Genomic DNA, 22979 nt, shown 5'->3' with positions numbered 1-22979 from the left:
TGAATCCACAACCTGATTGGCTTACAGTAGAATTCCAGAATTAGCCAATCATGTGCAGCCCATTGTGTAAATAATGTATATAAAGCAGATACTTGGAGGGGACATTCATTCATTCCTCCTCACCACCATGAGCTGAATAAAGAGCATGAAATCACTTTGCGATTCGAGTATATTTCATCTTGGGAGCCCTCTGGGGCGGTGGGTCCTTTATTCGAAGGGGAGGCCCTGGTGCGACGGGGGAGGGGGGTCGCAGAGGGGGCTGTTGGGGGGCTGAGGGATGACTGGGAGGATCCCCTGGGTGGCTGGAGGGAAGGGAAGACATGGGACCCAAGGCCTCTGAGGTCCCAGCATCCCCCACCCGTTAACGACCCCCCCGTTGGGGCAGCGGGCTCTTTGGGGGGCTCAGAAGTGGGCACCCCTTGAGAAGGGGGGGACGCCAAGTGGGTAAAGAGGGTGAGCATCCATCTTTGGCAGATACTTTCCTTGCGACCCTTGCATTGCAGGGGTGAGGCGTGTGTTGGACTATGCAGAGCAAACCTGTGTAGATTTACTCAAAAGGAAGACCCAGTGGGGAGAAAGATTGAATTGGTATCACAAAAAAAAACCCTTAAAAATGGAGCTCCTGTTGGGAAGGGGGAACCCCTTTGGGGCTTTTCTAGGGGCAGCAGAATGTTCTGGGCAGGAGAATCCCTGCAGGGCCTCTGAGGCTCCCTTTGCTTCTCCCTCCCTCCCAGGAACCTGCATCTTCTGAGCTCCTCAGGAAGGACCAAAGCGGCTGAACCTGCAAACCTAGTAAGGATGGAAGGAGGAAGATGGACAGTTGACCTTATCAGACTGCCTCCTGCATCCATCCCCAAAACCTCTGGGCGTTTTCTCCCAGGACCCTCACAGACATCTGGTGAGTTCTTATGGAGTGGAGATAGGGACACAGAAGGATCGATAGATGGATGGTGAAGAGGAAAACCTTCTCCCAGGCTTTTGAATGTTAGGTGCTATTTCCACTGCAGGACTGCTGGCTTAGTTGCTAATCTCCCCTTCTTGGGTATGGTTCCTGACCATGTGGTAGCAGACCAAATCCATGTGGTCTTGGAGGAAGCTGATTTCCCAGATCCATTTTAATTGGATTTGGCATAGAAACTGCTTTGGTTGCCCTGTAGGATGATCTCTGTTGGGACAGAGACAGCAGAAATGGGTCCCTACTAATTCTCCTTTGACCTCTCAGCGGCTTTCGATTCCATCTACCATGGTATCTTTCTGGAGCAGCTGTTTGAGTTAGGGGTGGGTGACCCCGTTTTTGTTGAAATTGCAGAGTCCCGTGCACAGCGGAATGATGAGGAGTACGTGCCAACATACTCTATATTGCTTTATTTACATTTCAAAGCTGGTAGGTTACAGAAAAACATCTTGCCTCTGCCGGAGCAGAGAAAGCATCCTCTCTCCTCTAAAGCACGGAGAGAAGAGCACACTGAACTGCAAAGAACAGTGAAAAACAGGAAACCAGTGTACGTCACATCCAGTCTCCTTTCCCGTGGGAAAACCCAACAGCAACTCTGACTGTGGAATGTAAACATTGTCTTGTGACAAGCATTTCGCTGCACAGTGAAAGAGAGCAGAAACCAACATCCTCCCCCTTTCTGTGAACATCACTGGGCAGCAGTATGGCTGCTAAAGACAGGAATAAAAGCATGTAGATACGTTTCTGTCTGAGTCTCATTCCCCTCCCTGGGGATATGCAGGGAGGAGGAGAAGGAGGAGAAGCAGTTGGTGTGTTTTTCTCACAGCCTGAGGAAAATCGCCGGAACGGACCTCGTGTGCATTCCTGCCGGGAGTCGCCGGAGGGAGGTCAAAGGAATTCAGCCGGTGCCTGCTGATAGGCACATACCTCTGACCGAGCCTGAATTCCAACAGTGGTAGTCAGAGCTGATGGTTTCTACGATCCATCGACGTCTGCAGAAAGAGTGGCAGAGCTGCTGTTTCCATTGCTCCATGGAGGCCTGAGGTGAGAAAGCTGATTCTCTGCAGCCAGAGTCTGACCAGAACAAGCTGAAAGCCAAGCTACGGAGCCCAGGTATGACATTTTCGGGCTTAGAAGTGTGAATGCAGATTGATTCATTCTCTGCTTCGAGGGAGCAAGGTTTGGGAAAAACAGCTCCAAGAGAGGAGAACTCTGCATTCCAAACATTCCTGTGGTTTTTCCTGTCCAAGGAAAAGAATGCAGTTGCTTAGCAACACAGGCCAGTTTCAAGATAAGGGCTGTAAGTCACACAATGCCTCAGAGAGGCAAAAACAGCTCGTGTTTTGACTAGGCCCTTAGAAAGGAACTCTTAAAAGGGACTTTGCAAGCGGCCAGTGTAATAGCTGCCAGGTGCAGTGTGTAAACAAGCCAGCTATTGGATTTTAGAGGCTTGTGTTTGAGAGTCAATGCAAGGACTCAAAATGGATGCTAAGAAGGGGGGAGCCCTGCCTTCTCCGCCCCTCCTGACCAGTGACAATTATGCATCTTGGTCTATTAAGATGAAGGCCCTGCTGCAGAATCAGAGACTGTTTGGGGTGATTGAGAACCCCATCCCTGCAGCACCAACGCGTGCTTGGGAGTCACAGGATGTGAAGGCCAGAACTGCTATAATTCTGTGCGTGTCAGACTCTCAGCTTATCAATATACAAGATTTACAGCACGTGAAAGATGTTTGGGACACGCTGAGAAGGACACATCAGAGAGATGCAGGTTCTTCAGCGTTGCTGTATTTTGAGAAGCTGACCAACCTGAGGCTTGCGCCTGATGGAGATGTTCAAGCGCACCTGATGGAAATGAAATTTCTGCGTCAACAGATGGTGGAACGTAATTTCCGCCTGCAGGAGGAAGTGTTTTGCTTCATGGTGATCAACAGCCTGAATCGGACTTACAAAACAGTTGCCAGTCAGCTGGGGTCCCTCCCAGCGCAAGATTTGACTTCGGAGAGGGTCTTTGCCATGGTTCTTTGTGAACATGACAGACTTGCCGCCCTGGAAGTCAAGGACAGGGGGAGACAAGAACGGAGTTCTGACACCCCCACTGCTGTTGCTACTGGAGAAAACGCTGTAGCTTTGAACGTTGTCCGATGCTACAATTGTGGACAAACTGGGCATCTTCAGCGGTACTGCAAGAAGCCACGTCAGAACAAGGGAGCCAAGGGAAGCTCCACGAAGTCTGAGGCGTCAGGCAGAGGTCATGCCAAGTCACAGACGAAGCCTGCAAAGGCTTTGATGTCGAAAGGAACCAAGCCAGAAGTGGAGAACGCTTTTGTCATAGACACTGGGTGCACATTTCACATGACCCATCGCAGGGATTTGTTTTCGTCCTTTAAGAAGCAAAGCTTCGTTGTACAACAAGCCAACGGTCAAGAGCTGGAAGCCACCGGAATTGGGACTGTGTATCTTCAAAGTCAGAACTTGACTATAAACAATGTTTATTTGGTTCCAGAGTTGAAGTACAATCTGCTCAGCATATCGCAGATTGCCAAGAAGGGACTAAAACTGTCCTATGATGATCAACACTGCGAGATCTACAAAGATGGAGAGTTGTATCTTTCTGCCCAAGAGAAAGATGGACTATATTTGTTGATTTTTGATCAAAGTGATTACATGGAATGTAATTCTTGTGATTCTAACTTGATTTCTTTTGCAGGTGTAGCCAAGAAGAACGCCAAGCAGGTCACCTCGAGGGTCGACAAGGCATTTCAGCGGGTGTATGCTGATGTGATTGGTCCTTTAGCACCTTCTAGAGGCAATGCAAAGTATTACCTAATATGTGTTGATTCTTTCACAGGTTTTGTCTGGATTTATCTTTTGGAGAGACCAAAAGAAGCCTTAGAAAGGTTTAAAGAGTTTTGTGACAAGGTTAAAAATATGCATGATGCTGACATAGATTGTCTTTGCACAGATGAGAAGCCAATTTTTCTTTTACAGGATTTCCAGAGGTTCCTGAAGAAGAAAGGGATAAGACACAAAATTGCAGCTTCCGAAGAAGCTTGGAACAGATGTGTCTGTGTTAGGGTGAACAAAGAATTGCAAAAGGGAATGGAAGCGCAATTGCTTAGTTCACATCTGCCACATGAGTACTGGGCTGAGTCGCTAACGTCGTTTTGTTATACGTGGTTGAGAAAGTTTTCAAAAGAGTTGGGAAGTTCTCCTTTTGAGAAACTGTTCCACAGAAAACCTTCTGTTGCCCATTTCAAGGTTTTTGGGTCTCATGCGAGGACAGAAGCTCCGGGTGGAGTAAAGAATGCCAGAGGCATTTTTGTGGGTTATGAAAAGGGTCTCTACAGAGTAATTTTGTCTGAATCTGGTAAGGTGATTCTCACAAAATTTCTAGAGAGTGCTCCTGAACAGGAGAGAGTGGTTGTTCACACATTTCCCACTGGTGATGATGATTCTGATGATGATGATGATGATGTTGATTTTGTTGAGTTCAGTAGTACTGATGATGACAGCGATAGCTCAGACAGCTCAGTTGTCACAGTCATTGAGAGGAAATCTCACGTAATGACTAGACCCTCAGAAGAGGAGGATGAACCACTGTTTACAATTGGTACTGGTTCTCCAAAGAGTCCAAAGGCTGAACCAGAAAGCAAAGAAGAGCAGCACTTCTTACGTAGGTCTGAGAGAGCAACGAAGGGTGTACCACCCAAGAGGTATTCAAAAGAGTTTGCTAACCTAGCTGTTGCTATTGTAAACGACCAAGGTCAAATTGAAGCTGTGTCTGAGTCAGAGACAAAGGCACAACAGGGAGTTGTTAACCAAGGTAATGCAGATGCACTCATTCCTTGGAAGTCACATAACCAGAGAGGTACATTGGTAAAACCAATGGCGGGTAGTTCCAAGGGTGGAACTAAAACAACAGGGGAGTGTTATACGTATAACAACTGTTTGTTTTCTTCTCTGGATGACGCTTTGCTCGCAGCACGCATTGATACTTTAGGGGGAGTATGTTATTCTAAAGCAGCAATGCTGCAGCAAGCAAAGGCTCTAACAGCTCAGACAGCTGCTAGTGGCTGCCAAGCCAGACAGGATGTGTGTGACTGCTGCCATGGAAACAAAGGGGCAGTCCATCCTTATTGAGCACAGGATATGAGCTCAGTGTGTGTCATATGACCTGTACAGGATGTACATGGGTGGAGTTCGGAGTTTCTCTCTGTTTGTTGAAGAGAGCAGACATCTTTTACTGTATGGCTGCTAAAGACAGGAATAAAAGCATGTAGATACGTTTCTGTCTGAGTCTCATTCCCCTCCCTGGGGATATGCAGGGAGGAGGAGAAGGAGGAGAAGCAGTTGGTGTGTTTTTCTCACAGCCTGAGGAAAATCGCCGGAACGGACCTCGTGTGTTTTTTCCTGCCGGGAGTCGCCGGAGGGAGGTCAATGGAATTCAGCCGGTGCCTGCTGATAGGCACATACCTCTGACCGAGCCTGAATTCCAACAGTTCGTACAATATCAGTACAAACCCAACTTCTGCACATAGGTACAGTGTTGATCCCTTGACACAATCTTGGACAATACATCAGCAGGAATTTCATTACCTGGCATATAGGACACCGTTACGAGTCCCTTCTGAATACGTTCCCTAGCATGTTGCAACTTCAATTGCAAGTGCTTCGTGCTTTGCTTACAACCTTCAGAATTCAGCAAAGCCAAACATGCTTTGTTGTCCTGGTAAACCTGGATTGGACATTTGACAGGAATTTTCATGTCTTTGCACAATTGTAACAACCATTCACAATCTTTAAGTGAATAAGACAGTGCATTCAGTTCAGCTTCACAAGTACTTAAGCTAACTGTTGTTTGCTTCTTGCATGACCAATCAAATAGACCCTGATTGTACATGTAGCAAACTCCAGACGTACTTTTCCTGTCTGTAGTGTCACTTCCAAAACTTGCATCTGCAAATATCTCAAGACCACCAGACTTCTGATTGTTAAATCTCAGTCTGTAATGCATAGTGCCTTTTAAATACCGCGCTATGCGTTTCAGAGCTTTCCAATCCTTAACAGTAGGATTGTTGACTTGTCTGCTTAGCAAATTACAGCTAACAGCAATGTCTGGTCTTGAACATCTGGCAATGAAGTTTAGCTTGCCTAGCACACTTCTGTACAGTGTAGTGTCAGAAAATGCTTCTTCAGTTTCATCTACCTGATAACCTGTTGTCATCAGTGTGTCTACAGGGTTAGCATCCATCAGGTTTAGTTTGCTTAACACATCAGCAATTTTCCGTGACTGGTGTACTAGAATGTTACCATCTTGATCTCTCTCTATTTCCAGAGATAGGTAGTTGTTTACCTCACCAAGCTCTTTCATGTCAAAGTGCTCTTTCAGTTGAGCTAGAGCATTATTGTACATTGTGACATCCTTCCAAAAGAATAAAAGATCATCAACATAAAACAAACAATACAGTTTCTTTTGCCCCTCCTCTTTGACAAATACACATGGATCAGCTTTCCCTTGCTTAAAACCTAGAGAAAACAATACTTCAGTGAGTTTTGTGTGCCAACACCGTGCACTTTGTTTGAGACCATAAAGGGACTTCTTCAGAGCACAAACAAATCCCTGTTTTACCTGTACGCCATCAGGTGGAAGCATATAAAGTGATTCATCTAGAGATCCGTACAGAAAAGCTGTATTCACATCATGGTGACTAATGTGTAGATTCTCCTCTGCAGCTAGCTTGAGCATAAGCCTAATGCTCTCATACCTCACTGTGGGTGAGTAGGTCTCGTGATAGTCTTCACCTGGTACCTGTGCAAAACCTCTGGCTACCAATCTGGCTTTGTGCCTGACTATCTTGCCATTTTGATCAGTCTTCGCTTTGAAGACCCATTTGCTTCCAAGCAGTTTCATTCCTGGAACTACTGGAACAAGGTCCCACGTTTTGTTCCTTTCCAATGAATCAAGCTCAGCCTTCATGGCATTTAACCATGGCTCAGCTTCCTTTAAATGCAAATCCTGGATTTCTTGGAAACTTGAAGGTTCAAATACCTTCTTGGAGCTTTTAACAGCTGTTACTGCTATCTTAGCAAACTCATCAGCAAATCTCTTTGGAGGTCTGTCTTTTGTGACTCTCTGTGACCTACGAATTAGCCTTAAGTCTTCAACACTCTCCTCTTCCTTCTTAGGAGAAAAGTGACCTATTGTGAACAATGGTTCTTCCAATTCTTGATCAGAGCTTTCAGAGGGTCGCATAGAGGCTTTTGCACTCTTGAAATCCTCTGAATCACCCGATTCAGTTTCAGACTCAGAATCAGAACCTTCATCAGTGGGTGTGGGTTGTTGCGGTTGCTTTTGACTATCTTCAGTCTCATCACTGTCATCAGGATAACATTGGAAAATTCCCACATTCTCCCCCCACTTGGCATTGTACTCAACACTTCTTGTGAGCTTAATTGTCTTAGAGTCAGTCATCATTATTCTGTAAGACCCTTTCTGATAGCCTAGAAAGATGCCATGCAATCCACGCTTGCCTAACTTGGAGCTGAGAAATAACTGCCCCTCTGTTCCCACATTGATAGTATCCCCAGAAGAGCTCTGTCTATTGCGTGATAAGACCTCAGCCAGACAAATTTGGGACGCTTTGAGAGAGGCTCACTTGAGGACAGAAGCTGGATCCACTATGGAGCACCGGAATTACCTCACAGGGTAATATGAGCTGTACAGGATGTACAGGGTGTGTTTGTTACAACACTGCTGGAGTATGGAGAGAGCAATCACATATTCTGTAACGCTGCAAAGACAGAAATAAAAGCATGTAAATACGTTTCTGTCTATCTGTTTCCCCTGCCTGGGGGAGGCAGGAAAGAGGGGTGTGTTCTTCTCACATTTGAGAAGAATCGCCGATCGAGACCTTGCCTGCGTCTGCTGGGGAATGCAGCCAGGGAGGTCAAAAGGGAATCAAGCCGGGGTGCCTGGACTGCTGCCAGCTTCTTATGAGAAGGGCTTGAATCCCAACAGTTCCTTGGAGAGCATTCTTCTGCCCTGTGGAGCCTTCAACGTGTGGATCCTTCAGGGTTCAATTCTATCCCCTATGCTGTTTAACTTCTACATGATCCTACTAAGTGGGGTTATCCAGAGGTTTGGAGTACGTTGCAAGCAATATGCTGATGACACTCGGCTCTATTTCTCCTTTTATATCTACAGGTGAAGCAGTAGCTGTGCTACACCATTTGTCCTGCCTTGGTAATGGACTAGATGAGAGCCAGCAAACAAGCTCAATTCAGATAGGACTGAGGCCCAGTTTATGGGTGGTTCCTTAGACCAGATGGCTAGGAGGTTGCCTGCTCTTGATGGAGTTACACTCCCTCTGAAAGAGTGGATATGTTGCTTGGGGGGGGGGGGACTTCTGCATCCATTGCTGTCCTTTGAGTGGCATGGAGTGCATTCCATCAGCTTCAATTGGTCGATGAAGGAAGACCTGCTTGTCGAACTGATATATGGATTAATTATTTAGCCCCAGGGGGAGGTAAGCCTTTAATACCTTATTTTTTTAACATATTGCATTCCCAGTTTTACTTGGTAACCCTCCCCCAGAAAGGCAACTGAACAAAGAAGCAAGCTGGAGATATTTGGGCTGCCATTTTGATCTGATCATATCTGGACTGAGTGTGGATTTTGGGTAGTCATCCTTAGTGGGAAGATTGAAAGTTTTGGACTGAGTTATTAAGATTTGGCAGAAGACACCAGTTTGTGATGGGATGTTGTGAATTTATTGAGGGGAATCCTGGATAGCTGCCAAGGGCAGATGATGTTCCTTTGGGATTTGAATATTATGACCCTTGAGAGCAGAAATGGAAAATGGACTAGTTGGATTTCAACAAGGATTTCACACAGAACTATAGAAGTGGAGGTTGAACAGACCAGTGGCTGTCAAAATAAGAATAAAAATTAAAGGACAATGAAGTGGATTAACATCTGAGTGGTTTATTGAAGAATTATGAAATGCAACGTGACTTTAGTTGATCAGGACTCTGTGCACCTCAAAGCTTGAGAAGTCACGGTAAAAAATATATAATTCGGCATCTAAATTTGGTTTTTTAATTATTTGTGTTGATTTGGAATGTTTTAATGTGGTTTTTATTGGTTATTAAAATGGAAAAATGAATAAATATTATGACAAAATTGTTCAGTGAAGATGATTGGTAAAGGCTTTGGGGGAGCTTAACTTTTATCTCCTCTCTACCTATCCTTCTGGCACACACGCATGACTGGCAATATCTGTCATTAAATATGGGAGGGGGGGTGGTAGATAAATTACACGTCGAGGCACAAACAAGCCATTTGAATGGCAATGCCCATCAACTTTTTTTTGCCTCTTCTTGAACAGTGGATGATTTCCTGCAGCCCTCCCCCTGCTGCTGTAAGTGTCAGGGTGCTGCCAGTGGGTCCTGGCTGGTTGCCTAGGAAAGTATAAAGACAAGGAAAAGTTTCTTACAGTCCTTCACCCCCCCCCCACCCCAAGCTTACAGAGAGAGGCCATAGAACCCAGCCTCTTGGATAATGGCGTTGTCCCGAGTGAATCGCCACCACCCGTCTCTCCCACTTCCTCACTCATCATCGTCATCACCTCTACGGGTGGCGCTAAGTGCCCTCTGTCTTTGAGCTCTTTGCTCTCCTACTTTTAAGGCTCGCCGGGTTCTGGGAGATGATGGGTCTGAAATGCTTTCTAGTGGCAACTGTTCAACCAGCTGCTGCTCTGGCTCTCCCATGATTTCCCAACTTTCCCCCTCATCTGCCTCTGAGCTGTGACCTCCCTCAAACCTGTGCTATGCTGCCTTCCTCCCTCTGTCCCCTTCCCCTCAGTGTTACAGTCACAGCTTCTCTTAACATCCCTTCACTCTAAAAACAGTTGTTATACTTACTTATACTTCAATTTCTGTTAGAGAGGTGTTTCAGTTGAATAATACAACATAGCTTCCTGCCCCGATCAGTGCCCTGGTTCAGGAGCGAGGGGCACTTTTCCTCCGTCCCCCTTCTCTCTAAGCAATTACCTGAGGTAATTCCAAAATGGCGTAACAGACCCAGGGGATCCCCCCCCCCCGTGACTGGCTGGGGGGGGTCTTCTCTCCCTGTCACGGTCCGGTTCACTGGCGATTGAAGTCCCGGCTGGGGACGTTGGGACCAGGGGCAAGATGGTGGGGTGGGAACAGGAACGGGAGTCCAGAAGCCAGGAGTCGGGAAGCGAAGAGTCCGAGGGTCAGAGAGCTGGGAGTCAAGAAGCCAAGGGTCAAGAAGCAAGGAGTCATGAAGGCAGGGGTCCAAGGATCAAGGAACCAAACTCAGCAAGGCAGGGAACGTGTTGCTGTGGCAAAGAGCTGAAGGGAAAATGCTGACCTTATACAGTGGTTGTTGTTTAGTCGTGTCCAACTCTTCGTGACCCCATGGACCAGAGCACACCAGGCACTCCTGTCTTCCACTGCCTCCCGCAGTTTAGTCAGACTCATGTTTGTAGCTTCGAGGACACCATCCAACCATCTCGTCCTCTGTCGTCCCCTTCTCCTTGCGCCCTCCATCTTTCCCACCATCAGGGTCTTTTCCAGGGAGTCTTCTCTTCTCATGAGGTGGCCAAAGTACTGGAGTATTGCATTTTTTTGGAAATGTTACCTCAAGGTTTAGCATTCTGTGAATTTCAGATTTACTTTCCATAAATTTTCCCACTTTTATATCTGTGTTATATCCAAACTCCTGGGCCCATTGAATCATGACAGCTTTAATCTCCTCCTCCTTCCTAGTCAAGAAGAAGAAGAGTTTGGACTTGATATCCCGCCTTTCACTCCCCTTAAGGAATCTCAAAGCAGCTAACAATCTCCTTTCCCTTCCTCCCCCACAACAAACACTCTGTGAAGTGAGTGGGGCTGAGAGACTTCAGAGAAGTGTGACTAGCCCAAGGTCACCCAGCAGCTGCATATGGATGAGCAGAGACGCGAAGCCGGTTCACCAGATTACAAGTCCACTGCTTTTATTAATAGTTGTTTTCACACACAAAATCAGTGTGATACCTTGGTTTAGGAACTTAATCTGTTCAGGAAGTTCATTCTAAGCCATAGCGTTCTTAAACCAAGGCGTGCTTTCCAATAAAAAGTAATGGAAAATGGATTAATCCATTCCAGACAATGAAAAACAACCACTAAAACAGCAATTTAAAATGATTTTTACTATCTAACATGACCACTGATGCATAAAAGGAAGGCAATAATCAATGTACTGTACAATAAAATAAACAAGACAGTATTGTAGATGATAAAACCCAAAATTAATTTTTTCTTACGTGCACTGATGATAGTAATTGTTTGTATGGGGGGCTTTTATACATTTCTGCAGTCACACAATCAACCAGTAGCTGAACTAGGTTCCACAGTCACAAAAACGAAGTAACAAGCCACAGTCAAAAGTCAGTACCATAAAACAAAGTACAATTCACAGTAAAAAATAATAATGAAAAAGCCACACAAAAAAACCACAGTCAAAAGCTCCAAATATCACTTCTGTGTTGTGTGGGTGCTCCGGACTCAACGGCCGACAGACTCAACAGGAAGCCTCTGATTAGCAGCGGGGGACTCAATTTACAAACAGAACACATTCAACAGGAAGCAGAACATGTTCTGTTTCCAAGGCAAAGTTCATAAACCCAAACACCTACTTACAGGTTTGTAGCATTCTTATTCCAACTTGTTGTTCATAAACTAAGTTCTCCATAAACTAAGCTGCTCTTAAACCAAGGTACCACTGTAGTTGGCACTGGGAATCTAATTAACCCACATATTGTGAAAAACATCCATGGTCCTGATTCAGTCCACAAGTGACAGCACTGAACCTCTTGGTGGATTGTCACGCTAGTCTGCCTTTGAGGTTCATTTGTTCCAGAGAAGTAAACAAAATAAAGTGAATGTGTTTCCACACTGCCCCATCCCAAAAGGGTGAACTCTAGCATTCTATGTAAAAGAATGAACATTGAGTGAATGTTCACTATGTTTCTCATGTTGACAGAAGCTCTTTCCACACTCCAAGCATTTAAAGTTTCACCCCTGTGTGAGTACATTTATGTAAAGTAAGGTGTGTCCTCCAACGGAAACTCTTTCCACACTCCATACATTTAAATGGTTTCTCCGCTGTGTGGGTTTGATGATGAATATTAAGGGAGGAACTTCCGCTGAACCTCTTTCCACACTCCATACATTTAAAGGGTTTCTCCCCTGTGTGAGTTCGTTGATGCGAATTAAGCTGATTCTTCCAACCAAAGCTCTTTCCACACTCCATACATTTAAAAGGTTTCTCCCCTGTGTGAGTATGTTTATGTAAAGTAAGCTGTGCACTCTGATGGAAACTCTTTCCACACTCCATACATTTAAATAGTTTCTCCCCTGTGTGAGTTCTCTGATGTTTACGAAGTTTATCGCGTCGACTGTAGCTCTTCCCACACTGCAAGCATTTAAACTGTTTCACCCCTGTGTGAGTTTGCTGGTGTGTTCTAAGGGCTCCACTTTGACTGAAGCTCTTTCCACACTGCATACATTTAGGAGAACGAAGCCGGAAGAGAAACCCCCGCCGCCATTTGAGACTTTTTGTGCGTGAGTTTGTGAAAAGCAGAAAGAGGACAGTGATAATAATATCTATATTGGAGCTAATACGCATATTGTTCTCCATCTCTTTTCCTTTGGTTGGAGACTAGGGTTTTTGAACTTCTGGGAGCTTCTGGGAACACTTTGGGAACACTCTGGGAACTGGCGTCAGTGTATATTGGTTTGACGGCCTCTTGTGTTAAAATGAGGTTGGTGTGATTTGAGACTGGCCTCCGCTCCCCCTGCCCTTTTCCTTTTCTCCCCTCCTTCTTCTATTCACCACCCCCTATTTTAAGACCCCCCCCCCGTATATCTACTATGGAACATGGACTAGCCTGATTGGAGGCAGGACAAACCCCCGATATTGGAGCATTCCGCCTTGAAGGAAGAGGACTGTACAGTAAGAACTTGATATCGATTCTATATATACGGACTTCGATACTGACTGTTGGGAAAATACATATATAAAGAATTGGGAATTCTGAACAGTAACACTAAAGAAAGAAAGAGGGTATTATAAAAACGGACAAAGCGGGCGGTATAAAGGAAATCATCTGAAACAAACTCAGGGGGCAAGAAATTATCGGGGACAAGGGGAGATAAAAGTGTATAAGTATTTAAGATGTCACATACAGGGAAAAAAGGAACGAATGGCGGGACCCCTGGGGATAGGAGGGGCTCTAAGCAAGAGGTAGACTTTAAGTACAAGGAACTTAAAGTGGAGGTAAATGGAACGGGGGTTGGAGGAGATGAGGGGGCCCCATCAGGAGAGTTAGGAGAAGGGGATGAGGAGGAGGAAGGAGGAAGTAGATCGGGCGAAGAGGCAGAGGAGGAAGCGGAGGACTCAGGGAATCCTTAAAGGAAAAGAGAATTCGAATAAAATTCAGGCGAAAACTTAACTTCTGAAGTGAAAGTTAAGCATTATGGGATTAAAAATCTGGAACTGGAATATTAATGGGATGAACGATAAAAATAAGAGGAATAAAATTGAGCAATATTTGAAAAAGAAAAATTTGGACATTATCTGTCTACAGGAAACGCACGTTGCTAGAAGACATAGGAAAGTGTTAATTAACAAAAGGTTGGGAAAGGAATTTGAATCCTCAGACAAGGTAAAGAAAAGAGGTGTGGTACTGTATGTTAAAAATAATATAGAAGCTAAAACAATATTCAAGGATGAAGAGGGGAGGATGATAGGGGTCAGTATTAACTGGCAAGGTGAAAAGCTGATGGTAGTGGGGCTATACGCCCCAAATGGTAGTAAAACGGAATTCTTTAAAAGATTAGAAGAGAAGTTGACGGAATTTGTGGACCAAAAAATAATCTTAATGGGGGATATGAACGGGGTTGTTTCACTAGAAATGGATAGATAAAGAGAAGGAACAAGCAAAGAAGGAAAGTTACCAAAAACCTTCTTTTCCATGGTAGAAAATTGTAATCTGGTGGACATCTGGCATCTCAGACACCCGCTTGACAAACAATTCACCTTTCATTCTGAGCCTAACCAATCGCTGTCGCGCATAGACCAGATATGGGTCTCAAAGGAACTGTGTCCAAGAGTTAAATTAATAGAAATAAGACCAAAAGTAATTTCAGATCATAGCCCAACAGAGCTGGAACTGGAAAGCCTAGAGACAAGAACCTTCAGATGGAGATTAAAAGACCACCTTTTAGATGACCAGAAAGTTGTGGAAAAGGCACAGAAAAAACTGATAGATTATTTTAAAGATAATGGTGATAAAGGAACAAAGGATAGCGTTGTCTGGGATGCGAGTAAGGCTGTAATAAGAGGGTTCTTTATCCAACAGAATGCAATCAAAAATAGGAATAGAGAGAAAAACAAAGAGGAAATTCTAAAACAGATAATGGTTAACGAACAAAAACTATCACAAAAACCAAATTGTCAAAAAGCGAAGGAAAGAATTAAAATTCTACAAGCCCAGTTTGCTATAATAATAAATAGAGAGGTGGAATGGAACATTAAAAAACTAAGGCAAAAAAATTTTGAATTTGCGAATAAATCAGGCAAATGGCTTGCCTGGCAAATCAAAAAAAGGAAGGAGCAAGGTGTAATTAATAAAATAACAGTGGAGGGAGTAGAAAGAACCGACCCCAAAGGAATTAAGAGCGAATTCCTCAGCTATTATAGGAATTTGTATAAAGATCAAGAGAAAGTTGGTTTAAGGAGGATAGAGAGATTCTTGAAGGATAAAAGGGTGCAAAAAATCTCAATAGAGGAAAAGCAACGTTTGAATACACCAATTGGAAATGAGGAAATAGAGGAGGCAATTAAAGATTTCAAGAGGGGTAAGGCACCAGGCCCTGACGGATTTACAGCCGGCTACTACAAAGAAATGAAATCTATTTTGGTGGGACCTCTAAAAACGATTATGAACAATATCTTAAAGAAAGGAGAAACCCCAGAGACCTGGAAAGAGGCATATATTACGTTTATCCCCAAACAGGATGCAGATCCAACCCAGGTTAAAAATTACAGACCAATTTCACTCCTAAACACAGATTATAAGATATTTGCAGGAATTCTGGCAAGAAGGCTGAAGATTTTGCTATCAGAAATTATTCACAGGGACCAGGCGGGATTCCTGCCAGGTCGGCAGATGAGAGACAACACAAGAAATATAATTAATATGCTAGAATACCTGTCTGTTAGGATTGACAAACAAGCTATAATGGTGTTTGTAGATGCCGAGAAGGCATTTGATAACGTGATATGGAACTTTATGTTGAAGAACTTAGAACACATGGATGTGGGTAACGATTTCTTTAATGGGGTAAAAGCAATATACACAGAGCAGAAGGCCAAATTGATCATAAACAATATGGTGACGGAGGAGATAAGGATACAGAAGGGAACAAGACAAGGATGTCCGCTTTCTCCATTACTATTTATAACTGTGTTAGAGGTCCTTATGAACTCAATAAGACAAAACGAGAATATAAAAGGAGTATCAGTAGGACAGAATGTTTATAAGACCAAAGCCTTTGCCGACGACTTAGTAATAATGACAGAAGAACCAGCAACGGCAATAGGGGAAATATTAAAGGAAATAGAACAATTTGGAGAAGTGGCAGGCTTCAAATTAAACAAGACAAAAACGAAAATGATAGGAAAAAACGTGGACCCAAAGATAATTGAAACAATCCAACAACAATCGCAGATAGAGATGGTCAAAAAAGTCAAATATCTCGGCATCTGGTTAACACCCAAAAACATAGACTTATTCAAAAATAATTATGAGCCGATGTGGAAGGAAATAAAGAAAGATTTAGAGAAATGGGGAGGGCTAAAATTGTCATTCTGGGGAAGGATTAATGTAATCAAGATGAATGTCTTATCAAGGTTGATGTTTCTATTCCAGACCATCCCTATAATCAAATCTTTAAGGAATGGCAAAGGACAGTCTCAAGATTTATATGGCAGGGCAAAAAACCCAGAATTCAGTTCAAATTACTGACAGACGTAAAGGAAAGAGGGGGCTTTGCCCTGCCGGATCTGAAACTGTACTATGAGGCATCATGCTTATGTTGGATAAAAGAATGGGTAAAATTGGTGAATACGGAGCTGCTCGACTTAGAGGGCTTTGATAATAGATTCGGGTGGCACGCGTATTTATGGAAGAACAAAAGGAAAGTGCACAAGGGGTTTGCAAATCACATTTTTAGACGGCCGCTAATCGAAGTTTGGGAAAGATATCAAAATCTGTTAGAGCCGAAAACACCACATTGGCTTTCACCTCTCGAAGTAATGAGTATAAAAACCACTAATATAAGAAGCAATTGGGCAACTTATGATCAGCTACTAACTAAGGTTGAAGGGAAATGGAAGCTAAAACCGTATGAGCAAACAAAGGAACATGTTTATGATTGGCTACATCACCATCAGGTGAATCAGATGTTTAGTAAAGATATCAAAGAAAGAGGTTATGCAGATAAAGACTCAAAATTCCAGACAGAAATAATAAATAATAAAGTGAAAATTATATCTAAGATATATAGGATGCTGTTGGACTGGAATTTAGGCGACGAGGAAGTCAAATCGGTGATGATCCATTGGTCAAGGGATATAGGTCATAGTATACAGTTTGAGGATTGGGAGAAACTTTGGAAGGAGGGGGTAAACTTTACCGCGTGTACTTCGATAAGGGAAAACGTTATGAAGATGTTTTATAGGTGGTACTTGACACCCATGAAATTATCAAAAATGTATAAGGTGGATAATAAGTGCTGGAGATGTAAAGACATAGAGGGCTCCTTCTACCATATGTGGTGGGAGTGCAGAAGGGTGAAACAATTTTGGGAGAAAGTACACACTGAATTGAAGAAGATATTAAAGTACACGTTCATAAAGAAACCAGAAATCTTTCTTCTAGGGATATTAGGACAAGAGATAAAAAAGGAAGATCGCAGATTGGTATACTATGCGGTTATGGCAGCAAGGGTAGTCTTAGCCCAGAAGTGGAAACTACGGGAAACCCCAACGGTGGAGGAGTGGAGATCTAAGTTGTCGGATTACGCAGAGTTGGATAGATTAACAGGAAAAGTTAGATACATAAGAGACCAAGTGTTCACCAAAGATTGGGAAAAGTATGTAGATTATCTGGAATGTATTAGTGAAGGGCAAATAACGCTAAAGGGATTTAGAGACGCACTGTGAAAGACTAAGAGTTATTGTGCAAAGCAAACAGGAATTAGGAATCGGTATAATGACAATATAAGTAATGAAACGTGTAATTTTATTTATTGCTTCGAATGATTTACGGACAGGCTGAAGGAAGTCCCGTAAGAGACGACTATGTTATATGGATGATATGGAAATGATAATTGCTGTTTATTATTTTTAATTTTTCTTTTCTGTGTATTTTCTTTGTATTTGTGTGTTACCTTGTGTGTGTTTTTGGAAATAACTAATAAAAAAGAATAAGAGAAAAAAGAAAAAGAAAATATTCTTAACATACATCTGACTTCCCGTCGTCTCCATACTTCATTTAACCAGTGTGGTGTAGTGGTTAAGAGCGGTAGTCTCGTAATCTGGGGAACCGGGTTCGTGTCTCCGCTCCTCCACATGCAGCTGCTGGGTGACCTTGGACTAGTCACACTTCCCTGAAGTCTCTCAGCCCCACTCACCTCACAGAATGTTTGTTGTGGGGGAGGAAGGGAAAGGAGAATGTTATACATTTCTGCAGTCACACAATCAACCAGTAGCTGAACTGGGTTCCACACAGTCACAAAAACGAAGTCACATGCCACAGTCAAAAGTCAGTACCATAAAACAAAGAACAAGTCACAGTTAAAAAGAAAAGCCACACAAACAAAAAAATAGCAGACAAAAGCTCCAAGTATCACCTCTGTGTTGTGTGGGTGCTCCGGACTCAACAGCCGACAGACTCAACAGGAAGCCTCTGATTAGCAGTGGGGGACTCAATTTACAAATGGAACACACTCAACAGGAAGCAGAACATGTTCTGTTTCCAAGGCAAAATTCACAAACCCAAACACCTACTTACAGGTTTGTAGCATTCTTATTCCAAGTTGTTCATAAACTAAGTTCTCCATAAACGAAGCTGCTCTTAAACCGAGGTACCACTGTAGTTGGCACTGGGAATCTGATTAACCCACATATTGTGAAAAACATCCATGGTCCTGATTCAGTCCACAAGTGACAGCACTGAACCTCTTGGTGGGTTGTCATGCTAGTCCGCCTTTGAGGTTCATTTGTTGCAGAGAAGTAAACAAAATAAAGTGAATGTGTTTCCACACTGCCCCATCCCAAAAGGGTGAACTCTAGCATTCTAGAATTCTATGTAAAAGAAAGAACATTGAGTGAATGTTCACTATGTTTCTCACGTTGACGAAAGCTCTTTCCACACTCCAAGCATTCAAAGTTTCACCCCTGTGTGAGTATGTTTATGTAAAGTAAGGTGTGTCTTCCGGCGGAAACTCTTTCCACACTCCATACATTTAAATGGCTTCTCCCCTGTGTGGGTTTGATGATGAATATTAAGGGAGGAACTTTCGCTGAACCTCTTTACAAACACTCCATACATTTAAAGGGTTTCTCCCCTGTGTGAGTTCGTTGATGTGACTTAAGCTGATTCTTCCAACTGAAGCTCTTTTCACACTCCATACATTTAAAGGGTTTCTCCCCTGTGTGAGTATGTTTATGTAAAGTAAGCTGTGAACTCTGATGAAAACTCTTTCCACACTCCATACGTTTCCCCCCTGTGTGAGTTCTCTGATGTTTACGAAGTTTATCACGTCTACTGTAGCTCCTTCCACACTCCAAGCATTTAAAGTGTTTCACCCCTGTGTGAGTTTGCTGGTGTGTTCTAAGGGCTCCACTATGACTGAAGCTCTTTCCACATTGCATACATTTAAATGGTTTCTCCCCTGTGTGAGTTCTCTGATGTTCACTAAGTCTATGTCGTCGACTGAAGCTCTTTCCACACTCCAAGCATTTAAAGTCTTTCACCCCTGTGTGAGTATGTCTATGTATGTAAAGGTGTGCACTCTGACGGAAACTCTTTCCACACTCCATACATTTAAATGGTTTAACCCCTGTGTGAGTTCGCTGATGTGAAGTAAGTGAGCTGCTATGACGGAAACTCTTTCCACACTCCATACATTTAAGTGGTTTCTCTCCTGTGTGAGTTCGTTGATGTTCTGCATGTGTTCGACTATCAGTGGAAGTCTTTCCACATTCCAAACATTTAAATAGTTTCTCCCCCGTGTGAGTTCGCCGATGTGAAGTGAGGTGTGTCTTTCGTCTGAACCACTTTCCACACTCTAGACATTCAAATGGTTTCTCCCCTGTGTGAGTCCGTTGATGTACACGAAGTGAACTAATTTGACGGAAGCTATTTCCACACTCCATACATGTGAATGGCTTTTCCCCTGTGTGAATTTGTTGATGTTTTCTAAGTGTTCCCCTGTCATTGAAGCTCTTTTTACACTCCATACATTTAAATGGTTTCTCGCCTGTGTGGGTGTAATGATGTGAAGTAAGGCCTGCATTTTGTCTGAAGCTCTTTCCACACTCCATACATTTAAATGGTTTCTCCCCTGTGTGACTTCGATGATGCATATGAAGGGTCCAACTTTCGCTGAAGCTCTTTCCACACTCCATACATTTAAATGGTTTCTCTCCTGTGTGAGTCCGTTGATGTCTTGTAAGTTTTCCACTCTCACTGAAGCACTTCCCACACTCCACACATTCATATTGTTTTTCCCCTGTATGAATTCGCTGATGTAGTTTAAGAACGTCATTACGATTATAATTCTTACCGCATTCCATACATTTAAATGGTCTTTCCCCTGTGTGAGTTCGTTGATGATTTGAAAGCTTCACCCTCTGACAGAAGCTCTTTCCACACTCATTACACTGAAATGGTTTTTCCCCTGTGTGAGTTCGTTGATAGTTTGTAAGGTTTCCACCAGCAATAAAACTCATTCTACATTCTTGAGAGGTCTGTCGATTGTCTGCACCACCTGCTTCGGAAGAAAAGGGAGAAATGCTTTTAGGGTTTCAAAGAACATCTTTGTATGAAGGGCGATATATAAATTACATACATAATTATAATTGTCTAGAAAAAAATAAAAGTGGTAGAAGTGATTAAAAAAAAATAATAATCTGTAATTACTAAAAGCATTTCCCCAACACCCTTTACCCATATTTCTGTATTAGTTTAGGTAATCATCATCATTTAATCATGTAGTGGCGGGAGGACATGTAAAATCAAAACGCTGTGAGAGGAAAAAGGTTTCTGGCTCCTCTATGAAAGCAGATTCCAGAAACAAAGAGGAGCATGGGAAAAGGCCTCTCTGCCTCCTTCTTCCTGCCTTTTCTCTCCTCTCCATCTTTTCCCCTTGCCAATGTATTTCCCCCCTCCTGTCTCCATCCATCCCTGCCCTTTCCCCCTGCAACTCACCAGATCTCTCTGAGGGCCCTGGGAGGGATTGCTCAATAGTTTTGGAGAGGGATGCAGGAGGCAGCCTGACCAAGTCAACCGTCCATCTTCCTCCTTCCATTCTAGCTAGGTTTGCAGAATCAGACTCTTTCAACCTTCCTGAGGAGCTCCCAAGCGAAAACAAGCTGCAGGTTCCTGAGGGATGAAGAAACAAAGGGAGCCTCACATTTAGCTGTTGAAGGGTAAGTCTTTCACTGTTTCCATGGTGAAAGAGGGTGCCTTCCTCCTGAAACCCACCATGCAAGAAAAATAGGTCCTGCCGCAATGTGGAATAAATGAATAAAAATGAGTCCTTAGCTGAATCAAAGGATTCTCCTTAAACTCCTTTCCGTGTTAGAGGGTGAAATTAAGACTAAGAAACAGGGTGTTGTCTGTGAAAGAATGTGTTCAAGGCCCATGCTGACCCTGAGAGTGATAGATTTATAGTTTAGAGGTGACTCGAGATCACAAGGAGAAATAGCAAATCATAGTTTAAGAACTAGTACGCATGCTTCATGAACACACACCCCTAATGGAGAAATGAAAAGAAAACCCAGCTGCCTATATGGTTGGGACAAATAATAATAATAGGGATATTACAATTTATCTAGGAGACCGTTGTAAGCAGATGAAAACATTAGAAGGATTTTAACTGCACTTATAAGGTATTAAAGATTATGGATAACTTGGATGAACTGAAAAATATGGACAATGGACTTATATGCAGTTGTAGATGGTAATATTAGGACCAACTGAGGGGATGGGGGGAAGCCACAAGATTCAGGGTAATCTTCGTTTATGGATTTTTTTTGGGGGGGGGGGTAATAAAAAAAATTGTTTAAAAAAATCCAGATTTTTTTTTTTAAGAACCTTGCCCAAGAAGGGGAGATTAGCAACTAGCCAGCAGTCCTGCAGTGGAAATAGCACCTAACATTCAAAAGCCTGGGAGAAGGTTTTCCTCTTCACCATCCATCCATCTATCGATCCTTCTGTGTCCCTATCTCCACTCCATAGGAACTCACCAGATGTCTCTGAGGGTCCTGGGAGAAAACGCCCAGAGGTTTTGGGGAGGGATGCAGGAGGCAGTCTGATAAGGTCAACTGTCCATCTTCCTCCTTCCATCCTTGCTAGGTTTTCAGGTTCAGCCGCTTTGGTCCTTCCTGAGAAGCTCAGAAGATGCAGGTTCCTGGGAGGGAGGGAGGAAGAAGCAAAGGGAGCCTCAGAGGCCCTGCAGGGATTCTGCTGCCCAGAACATTCTGCAGCCCCTAGAAAAGCCCCAAAGGGGTTCCCCCTTCCCAACAGGAGCCCCATTTTTAAGGGGTTTTTGAGTTACCAATTCAATCTGTCCTCTCCCCATGGGGGCTTCCTTATGAGTAAATCTGCACAGGTCTGCTCTGCATATTCCTCCTCTTCTGTGACACCTAGAAACATGTACCAGGTGAATACTTTGGAGAAGACTGCTCCACTCCCTTCCTCCAGCCAGGGCTTTCTTGAATTTTGTGGGGGGGGGGGTGTCATTTCCCCCTCCAGCTCCCATCCATTCATTTCTCCTCCACACACAACCCCCTGGAACTCAGCACACCTCTCCTAGCCTCGGATAGCAATGATGATGGTCAGATCCAGCTTCTATTTTGCAGAGCTCAAAGTTTAAACAAGTCGTGAGGGCGGGGGGGGGGGGGGAGAGAGAAGCCAAGGCAGCCCCAGACCCCTGCAGAGATTTCCCTCCCTAAGAGGCACCCCAGCAACCCCTCCTACAGGAAAAGAAGGGTGACTTGCTCCTGAACGCCAGCAGAGTCATGCTTGAAAAAGGATCTTCTTCACTCCACCATTAAAAAACACTCCTTTCCTTCGGACTTCCTTTCTTTCTGCCATCTTGGAAATCTTGCCTCTGGAGATTTCCCTGCCAGCGCCCAAGATGGAGCCCTTTCTCCCAAAGGACACATCTCTCTCTTGTAAACAAAATCTGCCCTTTTTCCTATTAGTAGGAGAAAATAACAGAGGCCAACCAAAGAATATTGAGAAGCAAAGCAGCTGGTAAGCCTGATCTTCATTGATCTGTTGCAACTGGGTCCTCACTCACCACGCACAGGACAGGAGGAACGCAGAACAATGGCGTGCAAGGCCTTATATAGACATTTTGAAATTGCCACCCTGTAGCTCAAGACCACCACACCAGATAAATAATACATACATCACAGAAAAGGCGGTCTAAAACAGAAATTTGAATATTGCTTTTCTTCTGTAGTTTATCTCCTGTCTGGCAGGTTACTTGATTGGATACCCTGCTTACTTGATTGGATACCCTGGGGAGCCTGGCCAGTCTTTTGTAATGATAAATACTTAGTAATGATAAATACGCAGGTGGTGCTGTGGGTAAACCTCAGCGCCTAGGACTTGCCGATCGCATGGTCGGCGGTTCGAATCCCCGCGGCGGGGTGA

The 22979-nt window shown here is 43.8% G+C and overlaps 3 protein-coding genes across 3 annotated transcripts in view; 2 read left to right on the top strand and 1 right to left on the bottom strand.

The window, feature by feature from the left end:
* The window catches only part of LOC309337000 (vomeronasal type-2 receptor 26-like), a 202872-nt gene extending 192882 nt beyond the window's left edge, over positions 1–9990 (top strand). Inside the window, exon 5 of the transcript XR_014154089.1 lies at positions 9455–9990. The gene's annotated coding sequence lies outside the window, so the exon portion shown is untranslated. The remainder of the gene's footprint in view (positions 1–9454) is intronic.
* The window catches only part of LOC309336592 (uncharacterized protein), a 47901-nt gene that overhangs the window by 23819 nt on the left and 1103 nt on the right, over positions 1–22979 (bottom strand). Inside the window, exons 2-3 of the mRNA XM_081852595.1 lie at positions 21563–21726; positions 20523–20696 (exon numbers count right to left, since the gene is read on the bottom strand). Coding sequence (XP_081708721.1) covers positions 20523–20696; positions 21563–21662 — 274 coding nt within the window. The 5' untranslated portion in view covers positions 21663–21726. The remainder of the gene's footprint in view (positions 1–20522; positions 20697–21562; positions 21727–22979) is intronic.
* The window catches only part of LOC309336532 (uncharacterized protein), a 61029-nt gene continuing 38458 nt past the window's right edge, over positions 409–22979 (top strand). Inside the window, exons 1-2 of the mRNA XM_081852441.1 lie at positions 409–453; positions 735–898. The gene's annotated coding sequence lies outside the window, so the exon portion shown is untranslated. The remainder of the gene's footprint in view (positions 454–734; positions 899–22979) is intronic.

Source organism: Podarcis erhardii (genome assembly GCF_964252035.2).
Source record: "Podarcis erhardii genome assembly, chromosome: 2".
In the NCBI taxonomy this organism is placed as follows: domain Eukaryota; kingdom Metazoa; phylum Chordata; class Lepidosauria; order Squamata; family Lacertidae; genus Podarcis; species Podarcis erhardii.
Note: the sequence above shows the minus strand (reverse complement) of the source record. Positions and strands in the feature narration are given on the sequence as shown.